This window comes from Thunnus thynnus, chromosome 11, assembly GCF_963924715.1.
Source record: "Thunnus thynnus chromosome 11, fThuThy2.1, whole genome shotgun sequence".
Lineage (NCBI taxonomy): Eukaryota > Metazoa > Chordata > Actinopteri > Scombriformes > Scombridae > Thunnus > Thunnus thynnus.
In genome coordinates this window covers 2,446,161-2,470,111 of record NC_089527.1, presented here as the reverse complement: position 1 = coordinate 2,470,111, position 23,951 = coordinate 2,446,161, and the positions used below count along the sequence as shown (strand labels likewise).

General features: G+C 39.8%; 1 protein-coding gene across 1 annotated transcript in view; it reads left to right on the top strand.

The window, feature by feature from the left end:
- The window catches only part of ttn.2 (titin, tandem duplicate 2), a 252,950-nt gene that overhangs the window by 25,463 nt on the left and 203,536 nt on the right, over window positions 1–23,951 (top strand). The window contains exons 19-43 of the mRNA XM_067602773.1: window positions 8–150; window positions 294–442; window positions 535–762; window positions 1,193–1,440; window positions 1,768–2,000; window positions 2,085–2,249; window positions 2,372–2,540; window positions 2,659–4,355; window positions 4,449–4,727; window positions 4,817–5,083; window positions 5,427–5,699; window positions 5,951–6,214; window positions 6,358–6,618; window positions 7,526–7,786; window positions 8,489–8,752; window positions 8,867–9,127; window positions 10,120–10,380; window positions 11,552–11,812; window positions 14,154–14,298; window positions 15,840–16,008; window positions 17,025–17,256; window positions 19,436–19,720; window positions 19,808–19,933; window positions 20,842–21,030; window positions 21,590–21,970. Of these exons, the coding sequence (XP_067458874.1) occupies window positions 8–150; window positions 294–442; window positions 535–762; window positions 1,193–1,440; window positions 1,768–2,000; window positions 2,085–2,249; window positions 2,372–2,540; window positions 2,659–4,355; window positions 4,449–4,727; window positions 4,817–5,083; window positions 5,427–5,699; window positions 5,951–6,214; window positions 6,358–6,618; window positions 7,526–7,786; window positions 8,489–8,752; window positions 8,867–9,127; window positions 10,120–10,380; window positions 11,552–11,812; window positions 14,154–14,298; window positions 15,840–16,008; window positions 17,025–17,256; window positions 19,436–19,720; window positions 19,808–19,933; window positions 20,842–21,030; window positions 21,590–21,970 (7,211 nt within the window). The remainder of the gene's footprint in view (window positions 1–7; window positions 151–293; window positions 443–534; window positions 763–1,192; window positions 1,441–1,767; window positions 2,001–2,084; window positions 2,250–2,371; window positions 2,541–2,658; window positions 4,356–4,448; window positions 4,728–4,816; window positions 5,084–5,426; window positions 5,700–5,950; window positions 6,215–6,357; window positions 6,619–7,525; window positions 7,787–8,488; window positions 8,753–8,866; window positions 9,128–10,119; window positions 10,381–11,551; window positions 11,813–14,153; window positions 14,299–15,839; window positions 16,009–17,024; window positions 17,257–19,435; window positions 19,721–19,807; window positions 19,934–20,841; window positions 21,031–21,589; window positions 21,971–23,951) is intronic.

Here is a 23,951-nt window from a genome sequence, read left to right as displayed (position 1 = left end):
TCTTCAGATACAAAGTTGCCTACAAGAAGGAGACTGGCGAATGCAGGCTGGAGATCTCCATGACCTTCGCTGATGATGCCGGAGAATACTCCATCTTTGCCAAGAATCCACATGGAGAAACCTCTGCCTCCGCCACCCTGCTGGAGGAAGGTATCTGCATCCTTGTGTTTTTTTTATCACATCTCAATGCTCAACTTCAGAAAGACATCTTCTATTAAGAAAATCATTTGAATGAACTAAGGAAAGCTTTGTTGAACCAGTGATTCACAGTGTGTCTGCATCTGTGTTCACAGAGGAATATGAAGCCTACATGAAGCAGCATGACGTGACATATAAAACTGAAGTGACAACTACGGTGGTTCAGGAGCCATCTGTGGTCGTGAGTCAATATGAACTGGAACAGAGGAGGGTGACGACCCCAATGAGCTTTGTCTCAGAAACGGTACTTTCTTACTAAACGTCCAAGATTATTTAGAAGTCTCAGCAATCATCAGTTTATATTTAATACTGACAATGACAAATGTTTTTTTGCAGGAATTCTTAACTTCAGCCTTTGAAGAGAGGATCATCCAGGAGATTGAGCTCCGTATCATGAGGATTACCTATAGAGAGCTGGTGACAGAGGACGGAGAGCTGATTGTGACAGCAACAGAAGAGGAGGCAGTGCAGCCGGCCTTTGACACACCCGTCAAAAACTACAGGATCATGGAGGGAGTGGGTGTCACTTTCCATTGCAAGATGTCCGGAAATCCACTGCCAAAGGTATTTAGTTGAAAATATAGCCAAAATATTATCTAAATGTAAAAAATTTGTATTAAAAATGCCCAATCAACTTTCACCACACCTGGTGCTATATCTAATACATAAGCCTAGAGCACATGTGCCAAAGTTCTCCTCCTCTCAAATTATATGTACAGTTTTTGTGGCTCCTACTATTGGTTATTTTGATAATGTCACTGCAGGCGTCACTGCCATGCTTAATAGACTGTCATTAATAATTATTAATAGTTAAGGTTTGTGTTTATCTCACTGCCAACAAGTGTTACGAGCTGTTGCCAGGCCCTTAATAGATATCAGTATCATTGTGCATTTACAAACAGTGGATAAGTTCCTTCTTATACTGGAGAAATTAGTTTTACTAAAGAAAGCTTAAAAACCTGTGTATTGTAAATGATCTTCTGTCTTCTGCCAGATTGCTTGGTTCAAAGATGGTCAGCGTATCAGGCCTGGAGGCCGATACCAGGTCGAGGTTCTTCAGGACGGACGAGCCAGCCTGCGTCTGCCAGTGGTTATGCCAGAGGATGAAGGTGTTTACACTGCCTTTGCCGCCAATATTAAAGGAAATGCAGTCAGCTCTGGAAAGCTCTATGTGGAACCATCTGGAGCTGTGACACCGACACCTCAGAGATTCACACCACAGCCAGCAATGCAGAGGATTAGGTAAGGTTTAATGTACTTGAAAACCTGAGACATACTGCTTAAGGAGCTTTCACACTAACTATGCCAAAAACAACAGATGGTCTCTGGTAAAGCCCAAAAAACCTTGTCCATTGAAACAGAGTGGTTGTTTCAGAGCAGCAGCACTACAGTAAAAGTTGAAAGTAGTCGTCAACAGATTGTGATAGCCAGACCTATTTGAAAAAATGGAGACAGTCATTGACATCATGCTGCTGGCTACTAGTAGTACATAGTTTGTCATTCTGAAAGTCTCCCAATACTGAGCTATAATAAATACCTAGATATTGATGACTTTTAATTCTGTCCCAGGTCCACATCTCCTCGTTCTCTGAGCCGCTCACCTGGCCGTTCTTCCAGCCGTTCTCCTGGACGTTCTCCTGCCCGCAGGCTTGAGGAGACAGACGAGGCTCAGCTGGAGAGACTCTACAAGCCTGTGTTTGTCATGAAGCCTTCTTCAATAAAATGCTCGGAGGGGCAAACTGCCAGATTCGACCTGAAGGTTGTTGGCAGACCAATGCCTGACACATTCTGGTTCCACAATGGTAAGAGAAATAAGGTTCAACAAAGTGCACCTATATCTGTTGCTTCTACCACTAGTAAAACAATTTAATCCCTCTTTTTTCCAGGACAACAAGTGGTCAATGACTACACCCACAAGATAGTAATTAAAGAGGACGGCATCCAGTCCCTGATCATCGTCCCAGCCCTGCCCCAAGACTCTGGAGAGTGGACAGTTGTTGCTCAGAACAGAGCTGGACGAACCTCTGTCTCTGTAACTCTTAATGTTGATGGTAAGTTCCCAACACAAGTGTATTTCCCTGGATCAGAATTCAAGTTTCTTTCAGTTTAAGAAAGATTGATATATGGTATATTTTATGTCAATTTGACCTGTATTGAATTTCATCATTTACAGCCCGTGAGACCCTGGCACGTCCTCAGTTTGTTGAGAAGCTGAGGAATATCACTGTAAAGCAGGGGACCCTGGTTGAGTTGGCTGTCAAAGCCATTGGAAACCCCCTGCCTGACATTGTCTGGCTGAAAAACAGTGACATTATCAGCCCACAGAAGCACCCACATATCAAGTATGTATCTTCGATTTTTTTTTAGCTATGAATGAATTTTGTTTGATGAGTGTAAAGGTTTAGAGAAGTAAACCAAATATCCTGATCAATGTGTGATCCAAATGGTTACGTGTTTCAGGATTGACGGTACAAAAGGAGAGGCCAAGTTCCACATCCCCTCTGCTTCAGGCTCAGACAGTGCCTGGTATACAGCCACAGCCATCAACAAAGCTGGCAGAGACACTACTCGCTGCAGAGTCAATGTTGAGGTGGACTTCGCTGCACCTCAAGCTGAGAGAAAGCTCATCATTACCAAAGGAACCTACAAGGCCAAGGAGATTGCAGCTCCAGAGTTGGAGCCCCTTCATCTCCGTTATGGTCAAGAGCAGTGGGAGGAGGGAGACCTTTATGACAAAGAGAAGCAGCAGAAGCCACAGTTTAAAAAGAAGCTGACTTCTATCAGAATGAAGCGTTTCGGTCCAGCTCATTTCGAGTGCAGACTGACCCCTATTGGTGACCCCACTATGGTAGTGGAGTGGCTGCATGACGGCAAACCTCTGGAAGCTGCTAACAGGTTGCGCATGGTCAACGAATTTGGCTACTGCAGTCTTGACTATGAAGTCGCTTACGCTAGAGACAGCGGTGTCATCACTTGCAGAGCTACTAACAAGTTTGGAGTCGACCAGACCTCGGCCACCCTGATTGTCAAGGATGAGAAGGGTCTTGTTGAGGAAACACAGCTTCCTGAAGGGAGGAAGGGAGCACACAGAATTGATGAGATTGAGCGCATGGTTCATGAAGGAGGACCAGCAGGAGTCAGCACAGACGAAGATACTGAAAAGACCAAACCTGAAATTGTCCTGCTTCCCGAACCAACCAGAGTGTTCGAAGGTGGCATTGCCCGATTCCGTTGCAGAGTGACCGGTTATCCAGCGCCCAAGGTTAACTGGTACCTCAACGGACAACTAATCCGCAAAAGCAAGAGATACAAACTTCGTTATGACGGTATTTACTACTTGGAGATTGTTGATATCAAATCCTATGATTCAGGAGAGGTCAGGGTGGTTGCAGACAATCCTTTGGGCACAACTGAGCACACTGTGAAGCTGGAAATCCAACAAAAAGAGGACTTTAGATCTGTCCTGCGTCGTGCTCCAGAAGCAAAATCTGCAGAAGCCCCACATGAGTCTGGCAGAATCGGATTCGATGTTGTGAAGGTTGACCGACCTGCTGAGGCTGCACAGGAGAGGGAAGTTGTTAAGCTGAAAAAGACACACAGAGTAGTTCGCGAGAAAACCTCTGAGGAGTCAGATGAGCTGAAGAGCAAGTTCAAGCGCAGGACAGAGGAAGGTTTCTACGAATCTATTTCTGCTGTGGAGTTCAAGTCTCGCAAGAGGGACGAATCCTATGAGGATTTACTGAAGAAGACAAAGGATGAGCTGCTTCATCGCCTGAAAGAGAAAGAAGAGGCTGAGAGGAAGAGGATGGAGGAAGAGGGAAAATTGACTATCCCCACAATCAAACCAGAGAGGGTCCAGCTCTCCCCCAGCATGGAAGCACCCAAGATCCTGGAGCGCATTGCAAGCAAGACTGTTGCTCCCATGGATGAGGTTCGTTTCCGTGTGAGAGTGGTTGGTAGACCAGACCCTGAGTGCCAGTGGTTCAAGAACGGAATTCAACTGGAGAAGTCTGACCGCATTTACTGGTACTGGCCTGAGGACCATGTGTGTGAACTGGTGATCAGAGATGTCACAGCAGAGGATTCTGCTAGCATCATGGTTAAAGCCATGAATGTCGCTGGGGAGTCTTCAAGCCATGCTTTCCTGCTGGTGCAAGGTATTGTCACTTTATACCAAATCTCTCTAGTAGCATCATTGTGTCTTTATCTCAATTCATTACACAGCCTCACTTCTTATTTCCCCTTTGCAGCCAAAGCAGCAATTACCTTTACCCAAAACCTGGAGGACATCAATGCCAATGAGAAGGACACCACGGTGACCTTCGAGTGTGAAACCAGCGAACCTTTTGTCAAAGTCAAATGGCTCAAGAACGACATGGAGATCTCTGGAGACAAATACAGAATGCACTCAGACAGAAAGGTCCACTTCCTGTCTGTACTGATGATTGAAATGAAGGATGATGCAGAATACAGCTGTGTGATTACAGAAGACGAGACTGTCAGGACCACTGCAAGGCTCCATGTAGAAGGTGATCTTGACACCCAACATCTTTCTGTTTTCTTAGGTCTTACATGGGTGGATTGCTAGAGAATGTTCTTGATATTGTTGTGTGTCCAGGTGCTGCGCTGGAGATCATCAAACAACTGGAGAACATTGAGGTTCCAGAGACCTACTCTGGAGAGTTTGAGGTTGAGCTATCTCGTGAGGACGCTGAGGGCAGCTGGTTCTTCGGAGATAAGGAGCTCTCTCCCAGTGGTAAATACGTCATGTCCTCCCGCCGGGGAAGACACAACCTGTCTGTCAAGGATGTCAAGAAAGAGGACCAGGGGAAATATACCTTTGTATGTGGAGATCTGAGAACCAGTGCCTCACTCAAGATGCAATGTAAGCAACTTTATAGAGTAGTAAAGTATGTGGAGTCTCTGGGTATCCCCACTATTACCATGAGTTTTGTTCTTGAAAAACCTTTCTGCTTCATTTTAGCTAAATTTCGATTTCTACAAAGTTCAACCTCTATCTTTACCCACAGCAACAGAATTTGGGATTGGGCGCTTTGTTGTACTTGATTGGGCTTTGTTGTACTTGACTTGTAGTTCTAAACAAAGAGAGCCCTTAATGCATTTAAATTTGCTAACCTGGTTGCTCTTTCACATTTAGTGGCATGTTTTGTTTCAGTCATTGGTAGCTGTTGTGTAATGTTATAATAACGGGGTCTCTCTACCTTTAGTGCGCCCGGTGACCCTGATGCAGCCCTTGACCGACCTCACAGTTTGTGAGGGTGACATTGCTCAGCTGGAGGTCAGGTTCTCCCAGGAGAATGTTGAGGGTACCTGGATGAAGAATGGCCAGGCCATCTCCGCCTCAGATCGTGTCCACATAGTAATCGACAAACTCATCCACAAGCTGCTGGTGGAGAACATCAGCAGAGAAGATGCAGCTTCCTATTCCTTTGTGGTTCCTGCCCAGGACATCTCCACCTCATGCAAACTTAACGTTCAGAGTAAGAGGCTGAAATTTGTTCCTATTCGTATCAATGAGTCGTATATTCCAACAGTAATTTAACATGCCCATTACTGCCATTCTTGTCTAACTTAAAATGACAAGAATCTCAACCACAATTGGAATCAGAAGCAGTGTCTGGTTTGATCAAATCTAAGCCATACTAATCCCTAAACATCACTTGAACACTTTGAACCCTTTCTTTTTGTGTTTTCACCTCTTTGATTATAATTTTTCTGTCTTTCCTTGCAGTTATTGACATTGTGGTGCCACTGAAGGATGTGTCCTCCATTGAAGGCACCAAGGCTGTTCTGGAAGCCAAGATCTCCGCTCAGGACATCAGCTCAGTCAAATGGTATCACAACGACAAACTGCTGATGCCCAGTGACAGAATAAAGATGGTGGCAAAAGGAGCCAAGCAGCGCCTTGTCTTCTCCACGACCTACGCCTCTGATGAGGGACACTACAAACTGGTGGTTGGCAAAGTTGACACCAGCTGTAACCTGACTGTCGAAAGTAAGGTTTTATACTCCTGTAATTGTTTTTAGGTCTCAAAATGTCTATGAATATTTTCATTTTCTGTAGAATGAACACTCACTGTTCATTCACAAGTCACAAGTTTCCAGTTCAATATTCTAACCATGCTGATGTTGTTTCAGAGGTACACATTGTAAAGCACATGGAGGACAAAGTGTGCTCAGAGTCCCAGAACGTCACCTTTGACGTTGAAGTTTCTCACCCTGGTATTCATCCAGTCTGGACCTTCAGAAACCAGCAACTCAAACCTGGGCACAAATATAAGATGGAGTCTAAGGACAAGGCTCACTCTCTGACTGTCATCGACACCATGAAGGATGAGGAGGGGCAGTACACTTTTCATGCTGGTGAAAAGACATCCAATGCTAAGCTCATTGTCTCTGGTAGGTCCCTAATTTTGAGACATTTTTGAGTTTTGTGATTCACTACATTGACATTCCAAACACGCCATACAATCTGTTGCAAGACTCCTTGTTCTTCTTGTTGCGAAAGATAGTTATTAATGACTCTGGCTGTATGTTTGTAGTTGTGGTCATGCAGCAAAATACATTTGGGACCAGTCAGACACTGCCCCAATGGTATTGCATAATGGATGAACCTAAATGAACCTAAACATCTTAAGTGCCCAAAACTTTTGCACAATACTGTATATATGAACAAGATGGTAAATAATAGGGGTGTAATGGTACATGTATTCATCCCGAACCATTCAGTATGTTCAGTTCGGTAAGCGACTGCCTCAGTTCAGTATGCTCCATGACCCAGACAATTACAGCCAAAATACTTTTACAATCCACTTACTCTGACATGCAGAACAATAATTCTAGTGTGAATTCCAACCAGAATATTTTGGCCGTGCACCATATAGATGTTCACATACACATTCACACGCCGATGGCACAGCCATTGGGAGCAATTTGGGGTTCAGTACCTTGTCCAAGGACACTTCAACATGTGGACTGGAGGAGCTGGAATCGAGCCGCCAATCTTCTGATTAGTGGACGACCTCCTGAGCCACTACCTTTCTTTTGTTTCCTCTTCTGTACTGAAAATGTACCGAACCGTGACCCCAAAACTGAGGTACATACCCAACCTTGAATTTTGTGTACCGTCACACGCCTAGTAGATAAGCATTTGTCATGACATAGGTATTTGTCATTTAGTGCCACTTATACAGAGTGAGTATGTTGGAATTCTCTTTTGTACTCTCTCTTGAACCCATGACCTTTTGGCAAGCTGCTTTGTTGCCCCAGAACCATAAAATAAAATGCTTCCTTGTGTTTCCACCAGGTGGAGCCATCACACGGCCCCTGCAGGACGTGACAGTGGCAGAGTCTCAGACAGCAGAACTGGAATGTGAAGTTGCCAATGCCAACACTGAGGGCAAGTGGCTAAAAGATGGTGAGGCTTTTGACTTCAATGAGAACATGGTGAGCGAGGTGAAGGGAGCTGTCAGACGCCTCATCATCGTCATCACCAGACCTCAGGATGTTGGAGAGTACACTTACCAGGTGGCCAACTCCAAAACCACTGCTAACCTCAAGGTGGAGGGTAGGTACTAGCGTCTCACCACACACATTTACAGTGTATGTTATTCTAACATCATGACGTATGGGGTGGTATCCAAGATGATTCTCAGCATCACAATACAAACAAGATGCTAGATTCAATGGATTTCAATTCTGATGTTAATGTTCTAATGTTTTTAGTGACCCCCTAACCCTGTCAGGACAAAATTTCACTTGTGCACAAGAAATATCAGAAAAATTTACGGAGCACACATTGAAGCAATTTCTAACTTTTGTTGGAAAGTGCTATATGATTAAATCTTTATTCACCTACCTGCATTTCTGCTGCCCATGAATCCATTTTATTTTAAAGACACTATGACCTTTCCTCTAGCAACACCCTCAGGACAAACTTTTCGATTAATTTTTATCTCCACTACTGGTAAGACTCTAAGTATAGCTAAACAAGTATGTTCTTTGTCATGTTGTATCGGAGCGATCACATAAAGTATTAATATATTGTCTAAAATCTTATCGTCTTAGATTTTGATTGTTGTGTAAATACTGAGTCCTGGGGCATCCCTGTGGCTGAGTAGTTGTTGTTTTTTTGTATGTCACCCCCCTTGCTCTCTCGTCCCATTTTTCCCGTCTATCTCTTCTGTCATCTGTCAAATAAAAGCAAAAGGCCCAAAAAGGAGTTTGAAAAAAACAAATAAAATACTGATTCCTGTGTTCCCTCCTGCAGCGGTGAAGATCAAGAAAACTCTGAAGAACCAGACTGTGACGGAGACTCAGGAGGCGGTGTTCACGCTTGAGCTCACCCACCTCAAAGTGAAAGGATCCCAGTGGATCAAGAACGGCGTGGAGCTGCATAACAGCGACAAGTACGAGATCACCTCTGATGGCACAGTCCACACACTGAAGGTCAAGAACTGCAACACACAGGACGAGAGTGTTTATTCCTTCAAATTGGGAAAACTGTCTGCCAGTGCAAGGCTCAATGTAGAGAGTGAGTATGAGTCACTTCCTGTAAAATTAAAAAGCTCAATGATTTGAATGAATGGTGTAATTATACCCCATAATACTCAATTTTACAACTTTTCTCTGCAACTTGTCTCTGCAGCGATCAAGATTGTAAAGAAGATAAAGGACGTGACAACACTGGCGGACGGCACCGCCTCCTTTGAGATGAGTCTGTCACATGACGACATCCCTGTCAAGTGGATGCATAAAGGTGTGGAGCTGAAGTCAAGCGAAAAGTGTAAGATTTTGTCAGAGAGGAAAGCGCATAAACTGATCCTGCAGAACGTCGAAAGCAGCAATGAAGGAGAGTACACCGCCGTGGTCGGACACCTGCAGTGCAGCGCCACACTCACCGTGGAGGGTATGTAATACTTTAATACACATTATTACCTTTTTAATCATGATAAAAGTTACAATAAAACAATTAATAAAAAGAGGATTACCAGAAAATGAATTAATTTAATTTTTAATTAAATTTGTGAATATTTGTAATTTGAAATTTTGTTTTTCAATATGTAAAATTGTAATTTGGAATTTGTAAAATGTTTTTGCATTTACAATTCTCTATAGAGTGTGTATAAATGAAATTAATATTAAAATATGTAATGTTTAGATTTTTTGCAAATTTTGAAAGAAGAATTTAAATTTATTCTTTACTGTTTAAGAAATCTTTTCTTTTTTGTTAGTGTTACAACACAAACAATAGTATTGTAAAATTGGTTAGAATTAAATGTTGTCATTTATTATTATTTGTAATTTGTATTTCTTTATTGTAATTTAGAAAAAAAAAAATCTAACAACAGATTTTTCAATTTTTTACAAATTTCCCAAATTAAAATTTTTATTTTTAATAATATTGCACTTTTTAAAGCATTTTGTACAAAGTGTATTCATAAAAAATAAGAAGAAAATAGTATGGTATCAGTCAAAATTATTCATTTTATTTATAAGCATTCAAATGTTGTTTCATGTAATTTAATTAATTTTAATTTGAGAATAGTTCAAAATAATGATTGCAAAATGTGGGAATGTTTTTGCAATTATAATTTTCTGTGTGCATTAATCAAATGAAAACCTTAGCAGAAATGTAATGAAATTTTGTCATTTGTAATATTTAGATTTTTAAGTTTTTTACTCTTTTAATCTTAGTTCATGGTACAAAAACTTTATATTTGTTTTATTCAATTACAAATATGTTTTCTAATTTGAAATAACAATTTTTTCCAATTTGTATTTACCTAACAAAAAAAATGCACAATTTGACATTTCATTACATGGGAACTTGTAACTCAAATATTTGTGTTGTATTAGTTTCTCTCTTGTTCAGTTATTTTTTCTATTTGTCCCTTGCAGCTCTGAAAGTCACCAAACCCATGAAGAGCATTGAGCTCCCAGAGACCCAGGTGGCCACTTTCGAGTGTGAAGTTTCTCACTTTAACGTGCCATCCACCTGGCTGAAGGACGGTGTGGAGATCGAGATGAGCGAGAAGTTCAAGATTGTTGTTCAGGGAAAACTACACCAGCTGAAGATCATGAACACCAGCAGGACCGACTCTGCAGAGTACACCTTTATCTGCGGGAATGATAGAGTCTCTGCAACGCTAACCGTTAGCCGTAAGATCACATTCAAATCAAATCCAGTCAAATGACACCTAAATCATATCTCTGAGTGAGACTGACCAACTCTGACAATGCTCTAGAGAGAGAGGGAAGTGTCTAAAAGTGCCTGCAAACATGTCTTACCCAATGGTTAGTTAAGTATGTTTGCCGTGTGTCTCTTAAGAATGAAGACTTGAGGAGCTTAACAAAAAAATAACACCGTCATTTAATAACATTAAATTAAAAATATTTACCATTTTTTCAGATGATGATTTTATAATTTATTTTTTGTGAAATTTTCTTATTTGTAATTGTGCATTAAATTGTGAAGATAACATGATGTTATAATTATTATTATTATCATTATTATTATACGTTGTGGTAGTAGCAGTAGTAGTAGTTTTAGTATTAGTATTAGTATCACACGTAACTGTAATTAGTTACTAGCAGGAGACCAAGAACTTTTTGAGCTTGAACTCATGAACTACTGGGAACTAAATGTCTTTCTTCAGATGTGGGAAGAAACTGTGGGATCAAACCAAAACAAAAAAAAACTCAAATGTAAAACTAGAACGAAACCATGAAACATTTGATTACAATATTCTCCACTTTTCTTTCACTGAATGGGATTTTTCTTTAGTGGTCTGTTTTTTCACTGCTGTTCTGCTGCTGAATTTTTTCAGTTTCGCTGTTGAACTCTTCACTTTTAGCTCCGAATTTCTCAATTTCAGTGGTCTGGAAGTACAACAAGTAGTACAACTTACCATTGACCCTTCCCTCCAAAAGCAATTAGCTAACAGGGGTGCAACATCTGCCCACCTGAGAGCTTTGTATCAGTACTGAAAAATTCAGCAGCAAAACTGAAAAAAAATTACCACAAAAGCTTCACTTTAAGTTTTACCTTTGAGGTCATTTTTTGTGTTAAATTTAATTTTATTCTCTTTCAATTTTTTTTGTTTTGTTTAGTGCTTGGCAGACTTTGTTCAGTTATTATATTATAAATTTACTCCCAAGTTTCTGAGTTTAGTTCCTCTGGTACCGTAGATCCTGAAATAGTTGCTTGAAACAGGGTCTTTGCTGTTAAATCAGTCTCCTCTGTCCTTTTTTCTCTAAAAGCCAGTTTATTAAATGTTTTTAGAAGTCTATATGGTTAGTTTGTACTGAAGCTGTTCTTTTTCTCCTCCAGCTGTCCTGATCACCAGCATGCTGAAGGACCTAAACGCTCAGGAGAGAGACACCATCACCTTCGAGGTCACCGTCAATTATGAGGGCATCACCTACAAATGGCTGAAGAACGGCGTGGAGATCAAGTCATCAGACAGATGTCAGGTCCGCAGCAAGCAGCTCACGCACTCACTCACCATCCGAAACGTTCACTTCGGAGATGGAGGAGAGTACCAGTTTGTGGCTGGCTCCGCCGCCACCACCGCTAACCTGTTTGTCGAAGGTAACGTAACGCTGTGAATGTTTCACTTTATTTCTGTTTTTGTGATGTGAACAGTTTCTTACACAAGTCGGGAGATAAACGTCAAAAACATCCAACAAAAAAGTTTACACGATTAAGGCTGAGCTGAAGTAAATTACGCTGCTTTAAGGGATGTTTTTGAAATCAACGGCAATACATTTTTCCAGAGAGACAGTTCAGAGTAATTTATATTTAAAAGAAAACAAGTAAAAACAAATACAGGTGAAAACTAAAACCATATTCTCTCTAAAGACTCTCAAGACATCAACACATTTATATGTAATTAATTATAATTTGTATTTTTTGTCAGTAGACATTTAGTTTTTTAATTGGCAAATATACATTTTGTAAAACCTTTTCATAATAAAGAGTGTGGTATAAATCAAATAAGGTCAGCAAAAATTGTAAAGCTGAAATAATTAGCTGTTTAATCGATCTATGGTAGATTAATGTGCAACTATTTTGATAAACAATCATTTAATTCATTTTGAAAGCAAAAACGTCCAACGTGAAAACTTGTTTTGGACTGTAGGTTGAATAAAACAAGACTTTTAAAAACATCACATCAGGCTACAGGAAATTGTGATAGACACCATTTACTATTCAAATAATTACCAGATCACAATTAACAGAATAATGAAAATAATCTTTAGTTTCAACGTTAAGAAATTGACTCTAATGTTGTCATTTGTAATTCTAATTTTCATACGTTGTTTTTTGTAACTGGAAATTAGAATTTAATAATATGTCATTCGGCACTTTTAGAGATTTTTTCATCATTTAGTACAAGTTGTAAAAGGTACAATTTTCAAAATAGTACAATTATAATTCCCATTACAGCGTATAAATAAAAATAGCGGACTCTGCCTTTTGGGGTGATCTGCCTATATTAAAACTAATGAACTATTTTTTACTGTTAGATCTCGTGATGAATGTTGATATAAAGTTTTGAAGGATTTCAGGCGGCTTTAAAGGCAGGGAAACACCATGTTTTCTAGGTTTTCGGTTGTTTACTGTAGAGTCTGATCTATAAAAACATGTGTTACATGTTCATATTCATGTAACTTTTCATAGTACAAAGTCTGTGAATGTTCAATATTATAGTTTCCCACAGTGGTGATAAAAGGTTGAAGACAGAGTCCTGTCCATTATGTTAGTGCATTTTCTCTGTGGTTATAGGCCCCCACCTGCAACAGTGGAAGTAACTAAGTACTTTTACTCAAGTACTGTGCTTAAGTACAGTTTTGAGGTAGTTGTACTTTACTTGAGTATTTCCATGTGATGCTACTTTCTACATTTCAGAGGGAAATATTGTACTTTCTACTCCACTACATTTATTTGACAGCTTTAGTTACTTTTCAGATGAAGATTTGACACAATGGATAATATAACAAGCTTTTAAAATACAACACATTGTTAAAGATGAAACCAGTGGTTTCCAACCTTTTTGGCTTTTGACGTCTTACAAAAAGCAGTGTGTAGTCGGGGTCACATTTCACATTTCTATGAGTTGTTAACAGCTCCACCAAATAGTGATTTTTCCCTCTAAACTTCTCACATGCTTTCATTTCAATAAATGTTCAAATGATCCAATATTTCAGCAAAAATCAAAGATTAGAGAAAAAGTCCAAAAACTGAAAACAGATTTGTGTATCAGAACTTTGTTTTTTCTTCTTTCCTCTCCCATTAATCATCTCACCACCCCTCAGATTTATCTGCTGACCCTTTGGAGGGGCCCGACCCCTAGGTTGGGAACCACTGGACTAAACTAGCTAACTGTATATAAAGTAGTGTAAACTAGCTCCACCTCCAGCAGCTACAACAGTAACATGCTGCTCTAACACTGATGCTTCACTATTAATAATCTAATGATGTCATATATAATAATATATCAGTCAGAGGGACCAAACCACTACTTTTACTGCAATACTTTAACTACATCAAGCTCATAATACTTATGTACTTTTACTGCAATACTTTAACTACATCAAGCTCATAATACTTATGTACTTTTACTGCAATACTTTAACTACATCAAGCTCATAATACTTATGTACTTTTACTGTAGTAGGGTTTCTCATGCAGGACTTTTACTTGTAATGGAGTATTTTTACATTACTGTATTGGTACTTTTACTTCAGGATCTTAGCACTTTCTCCACCACTGCCCATCCTATGATAATCATCTATAGAGGTAAATGATGAAATTACTGAACATATTAGATCGAGGAGTTTGGATTTTGAAGTTGAACCTTAGTAATATTTCTCATATTTAGAGCTTTGTTTGTGCTGATCATTGCAGCTCTTTTTACTACTGTTTTCAGCTCGCCTGATTGAATTCACCAAGAAGATCAAGGACATAAAGATTACAGAGAAGAAGAAGGCGATTTTTGAATGTGAGGTCTCTGAACCAAACATCCAGGTGACATGGATGAAGGATGGTCAGGAACTGGACGTATCTGACGAAAGGTATGTTAGTATTTATCAAACACTTTGTCACACGCTTACTTCATCTTCAAATAAAAGCAACTACTAACTTCTACTCATTAGTTAGTCAGTTTTGAACATTATGGCCCTCTTTACACCTGGTAGTAACATCCGTCTTGGGTGATCCGATCACAAGTGGACAGCTCTAAATACAGCTGTAAACGCACCCAAGACGCATTGAGGACGGATTGAGATCCGATCACTCAGACCACATTCGGAGGTGGTCTGGGCCGCATGTGACCACATTCATTTAGCAGTGTAAACGCAATGCGTCCTGGACCACATTGAAGGACCGCTTACTCAACTGACGTCTTCTATTTTCCGGCAGACTAGGCAGGGAATTGCATCGCTGCCTCTGGGTCCAAAGCTGTTCAACTTGTTTGATAACAGGATAAACAAACTAGAAATGCACTGCAATACTAGAATGCTGAATAATGAAATAAATCGCAAAGCATTGCTGAAAATACTAAAGACTCGGTCAGGATCCCCATCTGTACGAATACAATTTGATTACCATGGCATGTTACATTTAACAGATTTGGCAGTTAATGAGTTGTATGGTGGTGTTTTATTTATTACCACAAGGTGGGGCTATTGGTGCCATGTTTTAATATGTTAAGCATTTACAGATGGGACACTTGTACTATAAATATGAACAGTTTAGCACTTTTAGTTTTTAAGATATTAGCTTTCAAACGTGCCTCCCATAGACTTTCCATTATAAATTTTAATATTAAAAAAAATTATATAAAATCACTGGAATATGCTAGAAAGCTGAAAAGTAATGGCACACCTGTCCCTTAAGAGCTGAACATTTTGATATTTGAATGGTTTCTGTCGCTCAAAGTATGGAGGAGTTGAAAGCTTTCAGCATTCACACTAATTAATTTGTTTTTCATGTGATTTAAAAACGTAATCCACCTCCCATTTTTTCCTGTGTTTCCCGTTCCCCTAACCGGTTTCCCTCTTCAAATCGACAGTTAGAATAGTAATTAAACCAAAACCAGAAACTAACTTGTTTTTTGCTTGTCTGTCTAAAAAAATGGCCAGATAGTTTCTTCTTTCCTGTCAAGTTGATAATGACAGTTTTGTTGCTCGACATGATGAGCTCAGGATTTATCAGCTTTACTCCAAGCAGTATGAACCTGGACTCTGTGTGTAACGGCTGATCTATTGGATGTGTAGAGGAAAACAGAACATTATCAACATCTCTCTCTCTCTCTCACGGCAACCCGGTTCTCTCGCCGGTTAATAACGAACGAATTTGGTCTTTGCGAACGGAAATGACGTCCATGTTTATTTGAATATAGAGCAGGAAAGTGAGATCCAATCACAAGTGGTCACTCAAGATGCATGTGGAGACGCATGTTAATGCCAGGTGTGAACAGACGTACTTCAAGCTGTCCACTTGTGATCGGATCACCTGAGACGGATGTACAGGTGTGAACAGGGCCTTATATAAGCAGAAGCTTTTTAAAAGGTTCACTATGAGCTGAAATTCTTCTTCTGTGTTGTGTTTACAGATACATGGTGACAGCAGAGAAGTACGTTCACCGCCTGATGATCCAGACTGTTCGTATATCCGATGCTGGAGAGTATTCGGTGGTGGCTGGAGCGAGCGTCTCCAAGGCCCAGCTGACCGTGGAGGGTCGTGACATCAAGATCTCCGAACCTGCTGAGCGAGAAATCACGGTGAGATGAACGATAATTTTAACCAGAGCTACCAATATGCGGGTTTTCAAGTTGATTCCTTGTGTTGGCCACTTCCAACTGGGCGGTATCTGTCACTAAAATGCCGAACCAGCGGCCACCTAGAAGGTTAGCGATCATGTGCCGCCATTTTGAACAGGTCGGAATTTGGCGCTTGAGAATATGTAAACAAAACCTATGTGGTGTAAAGTCTGCCTGAGTAACAACAGTTTGAATTTTAGTGTTTTTCCCACATGCCAAGACAACATGTTTGGTATCTTTCCTTTCTAACTATGCCAAACACATCATAATATGAGCAACAGAACTGGCTGTAGACTTAATGTTTTACAGACACACACACAAAATTCTCAAAAACAGATGGTTTTGTCAAAAGTGCTTGAAATCAACACATTACCGTCCTGTTATCTTATTCCAGCTTACAGATAGACTTTCCCATTCATCCACTTCTGAGAGGAGACTGATTTGTGAAAACAGAGATTTGTGCCCTCTGCTGGTTATATTGGAGTACTTACCCAAATTATCTTCAAACACACGTTCTTAAAGTCAGGTTCACAATCCTCAATGACACTTCTTTCCCGCTAATACAAAAAGTTTTCCTTTTCATCAAAGTGAAGAAGGCAAATAGACCCTTTCTTTGGGTCCAGGAATGGAGGAATAAGTTTATGAAAAGGGTTGAAATTTTACAAGTGTGTGTTAAAAAGACCTGGACCAGCTGGAATTTGAACTTTATGTAAATGAAGTATACAAAAATAAATTATCATGAATATAAACAATAAGCTTACACAAGTGTCAAACGTTTCAAGAGACAATTCAAGAGTTGAAATATCTAAACATATTAAAATATTCAAAAAAGCCACAAATCATTGAAAGAAAAAAAAGTGAGTCCTTATAAGTGAATAAGCGTATTTCCCAAAATGAAGTGCTCCTTTAAATAACAATATAAAGTCATATGTACATTTCTTATTTATAACACGTGGTTGTGATGTTTCCCGTCACAGGTTCTGGAGAAACACAGAGCGACCTTTGAGTTCGAGGTGAACGAGGATGACGTGGAGGGCCGCTGGCTGAGGAACGGAGTGGAGATTCAGTTCTCAATGGAGGAGAGGTTCAACTACATAGCCATCAGGAAACTCCACCGCTTCACCATCTCTGAGACCTATAGGAGCGACGCCGGAGAGTACACCTTCATCGCCGGCAAAAACAGGAGCACCATGCACCTCAGAGTCAACAGTAAGTCCAGCAGGAGCATTATTACAAACGCTAGTTAGTTAAGTTTGTCCTGAATTACTAAAGGACCACACTTTGGCTTTGTGCTGGTAAAATGGAAGAATAATAAGAATAATAATAACAGACATAGTGTATATAAAAGAGAGGTGGGAGAGGGATGCAAATGTTGTCATATCAGTGGGTGAATGGGAAGAGATAAACGAACAGCAATGGAGAACAACCTGTTCTTTATCTTGGATGGGTGGAAGAATATTATAAGATTTTTTTAGAACACCAGCACAGTAAAAGTATCATGATACAAAGTGCTGGAGATTGTGTGGAGCTGAGAAAGCGGACCACTTCCATGTGTTCTGGAGTCATCCCTCCATTCGTACCTACTGGCAGGAGCTTAAGAAGTGTATGAATAAAGTACTGAAGGTAAATCTTCCACTTACATTTGAGGTGTTATACTTGGGAATACTGGGCATAGATTTAACAAGATTTGGGGACAAATATATTTACAGAACAGTGCTGATTGCAAGTAAAAAAGCGATTACCGGAAAGTGGTTGAAGAATGAGCTACCTAAGGTCGAGAACTGGGTTGAGGTTATGCACAATATATATGGGATGGAAAAGTTAACTTTCTCTGTGAGACTGGAGATGGACAGATTTGAAAGAATGTGGGAAAACTGGATAGACATACATAAAACCAATTAGATTGGACTTTATAACTCTGTTAATTCAACTGGCCATGAGGTATGGGAGATTGCTCTGGACATGTGTATATGCATCCATGTATATATATATAGCTATGTATAGCTATAGGTATATGAATAATATATTTTATATTTTATTTTATCCTACTTTTCCTCTTGATATGTATGAGTAGGCACAGTTATTCTATATCTGGATCCAAAGTAAAAGGAAGATTGTCATGTTTAATTTAATAATATTGTAATATTGGGAATAGAGAAAAGAATAAGTCATTATGTACCAGTTGTAAGCAGAATGTATGTGAAAATGGTTCATTTAGTTCATTATAGTTTACAGAAACAATCTTGTCAAAGGAGTTAAACATGATGAATAAACACAAAATGACATTACATACCAACAATGCAACCAAAGGCATAAGATATACAGAGATGTACTTTCTACATGTCCTCCCACTTCCTGGTTAAAGCCTTGACAGGAAGTGGAGTTATTCCCTGTATTGTTTGAAGGAGCCACTAGGTGTCACTATATACTACTATATTTTTATGTTGTACTATAACATACAACATAAAAATGACAGAATGACTGCTCACAACATAAAAAAAATAAATATTATTAGTAATTCACCACATAGACCAAATACAAACTGAATTTCCATGAAGTTTTTGATTTTTTTAAATCATCTCTTCCTCTCAGTGATCATTTAATTTTGATTCATGAAAACACTGAAAAACTAAAAAACAAACAAACAAAAAGAAGTTATTTTAATTAATAAGACAGTGTGATTTTTCAGTGAAATAATCTACATGTAAATGAAAAGGTTTTTTCATATTTATGCACTAATCTGCAAAGTATTTTTCCAGAATAAAATGTCAGAAAATGGTGAAAAATAGACAAATGGAAATCATCATTTCCTAAAGCCTGAGGTGTCATCTTCAAATTACATGTTTTATCTAACCAACAATCCCAAACCTAAAGAGATTTCATTGCAGTTCACATAGAACAAAGAAAAGCATAAAATCCTCACAACTACGGTGCTGGAAGTGGTTGAAAAATGACCTGGATTCAGACAAAACTGCGATATCTGTTGGTCACCACCTGGTATTGCATTTATGGAGCGATTAGACCCATTACCTTGATAAAACAGTGAATCAGAATACAAGTGGGCTCTTTGATATTTTAATTAATAATGGTGTATTATAAAAAAGTGACCACTTGTAAACAGTCTACAACTCTGCCTTTAATTATTGTGCCTGATTCAAATCCAGCTCAGCCTCTCTCATATGTGTGACCTTGATGCATCTTTCCTCAATACTTGGATACTGAGTCATGCAGTCTGCCTCAAGCATAACATGACTGATTAGAACTGATTAACAATGACTGAACAGAAATTTAACATTAAAAGTCCAGTGGATTGTTTTATTTTTAGAAGAATGTGATAACAGTTCTTCTCTGTCCCGGCTCACAACTCTTTATTTTCTGTCTCTAACAGTCCCGGAGCCTCCTCAGATCCTCCGCCACATGGAGCCCCAGTCAGTGGAGGCCGGTAAACCTGCTCGCTTCTCGGTGCAAGTGACCGGCATTCCTCAGCCTCAGGTCTTCTGGTACAAGAACTCCCAGGCTCTGTCTCCAGGCTTCAAGTGCAAGTTCCTCCACGACGGCAACGAGTACACGCTGCTGCTGATCGAAGTCTTCCCCGAGGACGCAGCTGTCTACAACTGCGAGGCCAAGAACGACTACGGTACCGCCAAGAGCACCGCATCGCTCAACGTAGAAGGTAAAACAGGAGGTTATTTGAACAGGGGAATATTCCAAATCAACGCCAGGACAGGTGTAGATTCAGGTTTGTGTGTGTGTTTTTCAGTGTCGGAGGTGGTTTCTCCAGACTCGGCTGCTCCTGTTGCTCCTCCTGTCATCATCTCTCCCATCGTCAGCACCTCAGCCCACGAGGGAGAACCAGCACGCTTCCAGTGCAGAGTCCGTGGAGATGGTCAGAAAACTAAACTTTTATTTGAAGCTGCTATAATCAATATTTATATAATAACAATGTACTAAATGACAGTGTGTAATGTGTTGGTTGTGGCTCGTAGTGATGAACCTACAGAGAATTATCAGAGACTCTGCAGCTCCTCTCGGCTTTACGGAGCTTTATAGTGAGTTTCAGCTCATTGTTTATCTGTCCGGCTGCAACTTTACTGTTCTGGTTCATTCTCAGCGCTCTCATAGCGTCGTTTTGGGCTGCATCAGGCAGCTGTTTTCAGTGGAAAAGCTGGAAAAAGCCACTGTACACTACCTGCTCAGCACCAAACGGCAAACAGACACAGTTAGCTGCAGACTAGCTGGTGAACATAGTGGAGCATTTAGCAGCTAAAGAGCCAGATATTTCCCTCAGGAGTTGGTAAAGAGCAAAAACAGAGCTAAAAGAGTGAATATTGGACTTACATTCACTAGGTGGACAGAAACACGATTGTACCTTATTTGCCTTCCATTAACTTTCCGGTAGCGTGTCTAATGTCAAGGCAGAAAGGTGGAAAGTCTTTTTTCAGTCCTACAAAAGTACTGTATAAAAAATACAGCCCCGTTTTTCATTTCAATTAGTCGGGGGCCCCCCGAGCTAACAAGCTAGCTGGTTGTCAGTTAGCAGGTTCATTAGCTTGTGTTGAGGAGGAAAAGTATATAGTTATTTTAAAACTGGAAGCACAGCTAATAAGCCACAATTTTGAAGTCTCTGGATGTCTGTTCTCTCCAAGGTCAACACTGTCAAGACAGTTTGCTGTTGGTCAACAACTTAATTTTATGTGTCACAGTTCACTTAAGTTGAAGTCAGCACGAAAAAAATCATGTGGTCTCACTTTGGGGGACAAACTTGGTGATCGCTTCTCCCTTGTCCCTGTCCAGATGTGAAGATCTCCTGGTTCCACAAGGAGAAGGAAATCAAGCAGTCGGACTTCTTCAGGATGTCTCAGTTTGACGACAGCTGTCAGCTGGAGATCTCCAGGGTCTACCCGGAGGACGAGGGCGAGTACACCTTTACAGCCACAAACAACGCCGGATCTGTGTCCTGCTCTGCCACCCTCACACTGGATGGTGAGTTTTACCGCCAACAAATAGTTTTTTAGCCCTGAGCTGAGTGTTTACTATAAAGATAGATACAGTAAAGGAAAATAACAGAAGTCAGCAGCAGTCATGGTTACCAATGATTTTGATTATTGGCAATTATTTTGTTTTCTAAAGATCATGACTTAATTGTCTTGTTGGAAGAGATAACAAAAACAAAAATAACTTATTTTTAGATAACAAACCCCCAAACCTCTTTACTAAACTCACAGAAAAAACATTCCAGTGAGCACAAGTCCAGTGATTTGAAGGTGAAAGGACACATAGAAGCTAAATTTAGTTGAAACACATATAAATAACTGTTTCGACAGCACTTGATGACCGTATCATTAGCCAACAAGTCCTCATATTTAAAGAACAAAATAGGTCAAAGACTTCTAAAATGACCAGTACAGGCCACCGGTTTGAATAGAATAATAAATTAAGATTGATTTTAATCGATATTCAAATCAAAATCACCTAAAATGTGCTGACTGGAATGAATGTAAATCAAATAGAGCCATAAAGTCATAAACATGCTTCCTTTCAGAGCAAAAACCAGTGGACAGTCCTCTCGAGTCTCAGTGGCATGTCTCCACCAGCCTCACCAGTCTAAAGAAAACTTCCATTGGCCAAAAGCCAGTTTTCATCCATCCAATCACAAGCTGCTCAGTGCCACACGGGGAGGTGGCTCGCTTTCATGCATGTGTGTCCGGCATGCCAAAGCCAGAGATAAACTGGTTCCATAACCAGCAGCCGGTTCAGCCCACCAAGAATGTGGTGTTTCATTTCGATGAGGTGACAAACACTGCCACGCTCATCATAGTCGATGCTTTCTCTGAGCATGCGGGGCAGTACACCTGCAGAGCAGCCAATCATGCTGGAGAGGCCGCATGCTCGGCCACCCTCACCGTAACCAAAGAAGAAGAAGGTAACCTCTGGATCTGTCGGATGCTGCCAGATTCCCTCAGAAACCACTTTCTAAACCCTGCAAGATTAATTCACCCTCCTCAAATACCTTCTTATCGTCTCCACACTTTAAGGGATGTCCTGAACCAATGTAAAAATTCAATATCAGAGCTGATTAAAGCTACAATCCTTAACATCTTTATTAAATCAAACCATGGTTTTGATACTCTTTATGGTTTGCATTTTTTCAGAAGTGGCCATTCAATCCTATTACGGAAATCTTAAAGTATTATCACTGTAAAGTGTGCTTGAAATTTTACTTACAATCAAAGAGTGTTCTGGCAAACATAGACAGGAATAATACTGAGTTACAGACAAGTAATATGAGACAAATAACACAAAATATGCCACAAGATCAGAATTGTAACAATGTGATTATAAAATCATGCATAACATTTCTAAAATGTTCCATCCCAAAAACAATTTACTGTAAATGACAACTTTAAACAACTCAAAAGAGGTAATAAAATACCTGAAAAACAAATTAGCAGCTAGAAGACGCATCCAGTTTCACTGAGTTGAATTCACAGACAAACCAAATTTTGCAGTTTTAGATCTAAATGCAGAATGTTCCAGTCAGGCAGCTACAGAAAAATATGGATCACTTTTACTAACTTAGTGTGCTTAATCGACCCATTTCTTCCTGGTATTTCCTTATAATTTAGATATCATTGGTATATATCTGCATCAAGGCCACATTGTCCAGCAAACCTGCCCCACTGATCTATCAGTTGATCTTTAATCAACACTAATATTTCAGGGTCACTTGTCAAAGTTATATAATACTTCGTACTGCAACAAATAATCACTGCTACTCTTGGTGTGCAGATTAAACTTGATCGGGACATCCCTCAGCCCTCCTTCAGATTTTTACTAACCTCACCATTCCAAAACAATGAAGTGCTTCACTCCTGGGATTATTACTCCTCCCTGCAGGAACAAACTCACCTCTCCACTCTCCTTCATCCCGTCCGTCCTCACCCTCCTCTCTTCTCCCACACAGGAAAACTCTGGACAGTGCATGAGCCTCACATGTGTATCCTCTGTTTACCTCCATCCTCCAGGAAACTCAAACCCTTCTCTGTCTGTTTCATTTGTAATGCCTGTTTTACGTGTTTGGTTTTTTGTGGTCACTGTTTTTCACCTCGCTCTTGCAGATGTCGTGTGTTTGATTTCTCACCTCGAAATGTAGTTTTTAAAAAAGTAAGGATTAAAACCCAGTATGAGTCATAAACTTCTTTGGGACACAGATGGGACACAAATCTATTTGCCTTTCGCATTTGGATCATTTTCGTAAATTGAAGCTATTATCAAGCTATCAAGTCCTTTATGTCAACAAATCCTGAAAATAAGAACCTGTTGTATGAAAGTGTAATATGTGGGTGCCAGATTAAGGCAATTTAAAACCACTAACAAAACAACATGTTGGAAGTGTTTTAGTCTCTCTATTAAAATACATGGCAAGCAGGTGTTTTATACAGTAGAGGTGAGCACCACTACACATTTAAACATTTGACAAAGGAATATTGTCTCAAGCTCCACTCATTGTTTTTTAGATTTCAAATGCCCCTCATGGTATTCCTCAGTGGATGGAGTTGGCTCAGCTGTTGGTTCAAGTAACCATATATGGATTATCTCTTATTATATGACCAATCCTGTACTTAGGTTAAATGATGACAACTGAGTCAATTGCATCCACAGATGAGGACCATGCAATTCAGTTCCAAGCTTAGAAAAAACAACAGTAAGTGAGACTTTTTTTGTCAAACTAATATTTCTAAGATCAAGAATGACTTTTTGATACTATTTTTTTGGTTAATTTACATAGATGGTGCTCATAGCCTTTACTCTACTTTAGCAGTCCTATTTGATGGCTGTACTTTAATCGGTTCATGTTTTTTAGTTTTGTTAAATAAAACGTTCTGAGAGATGATAGGATAGAC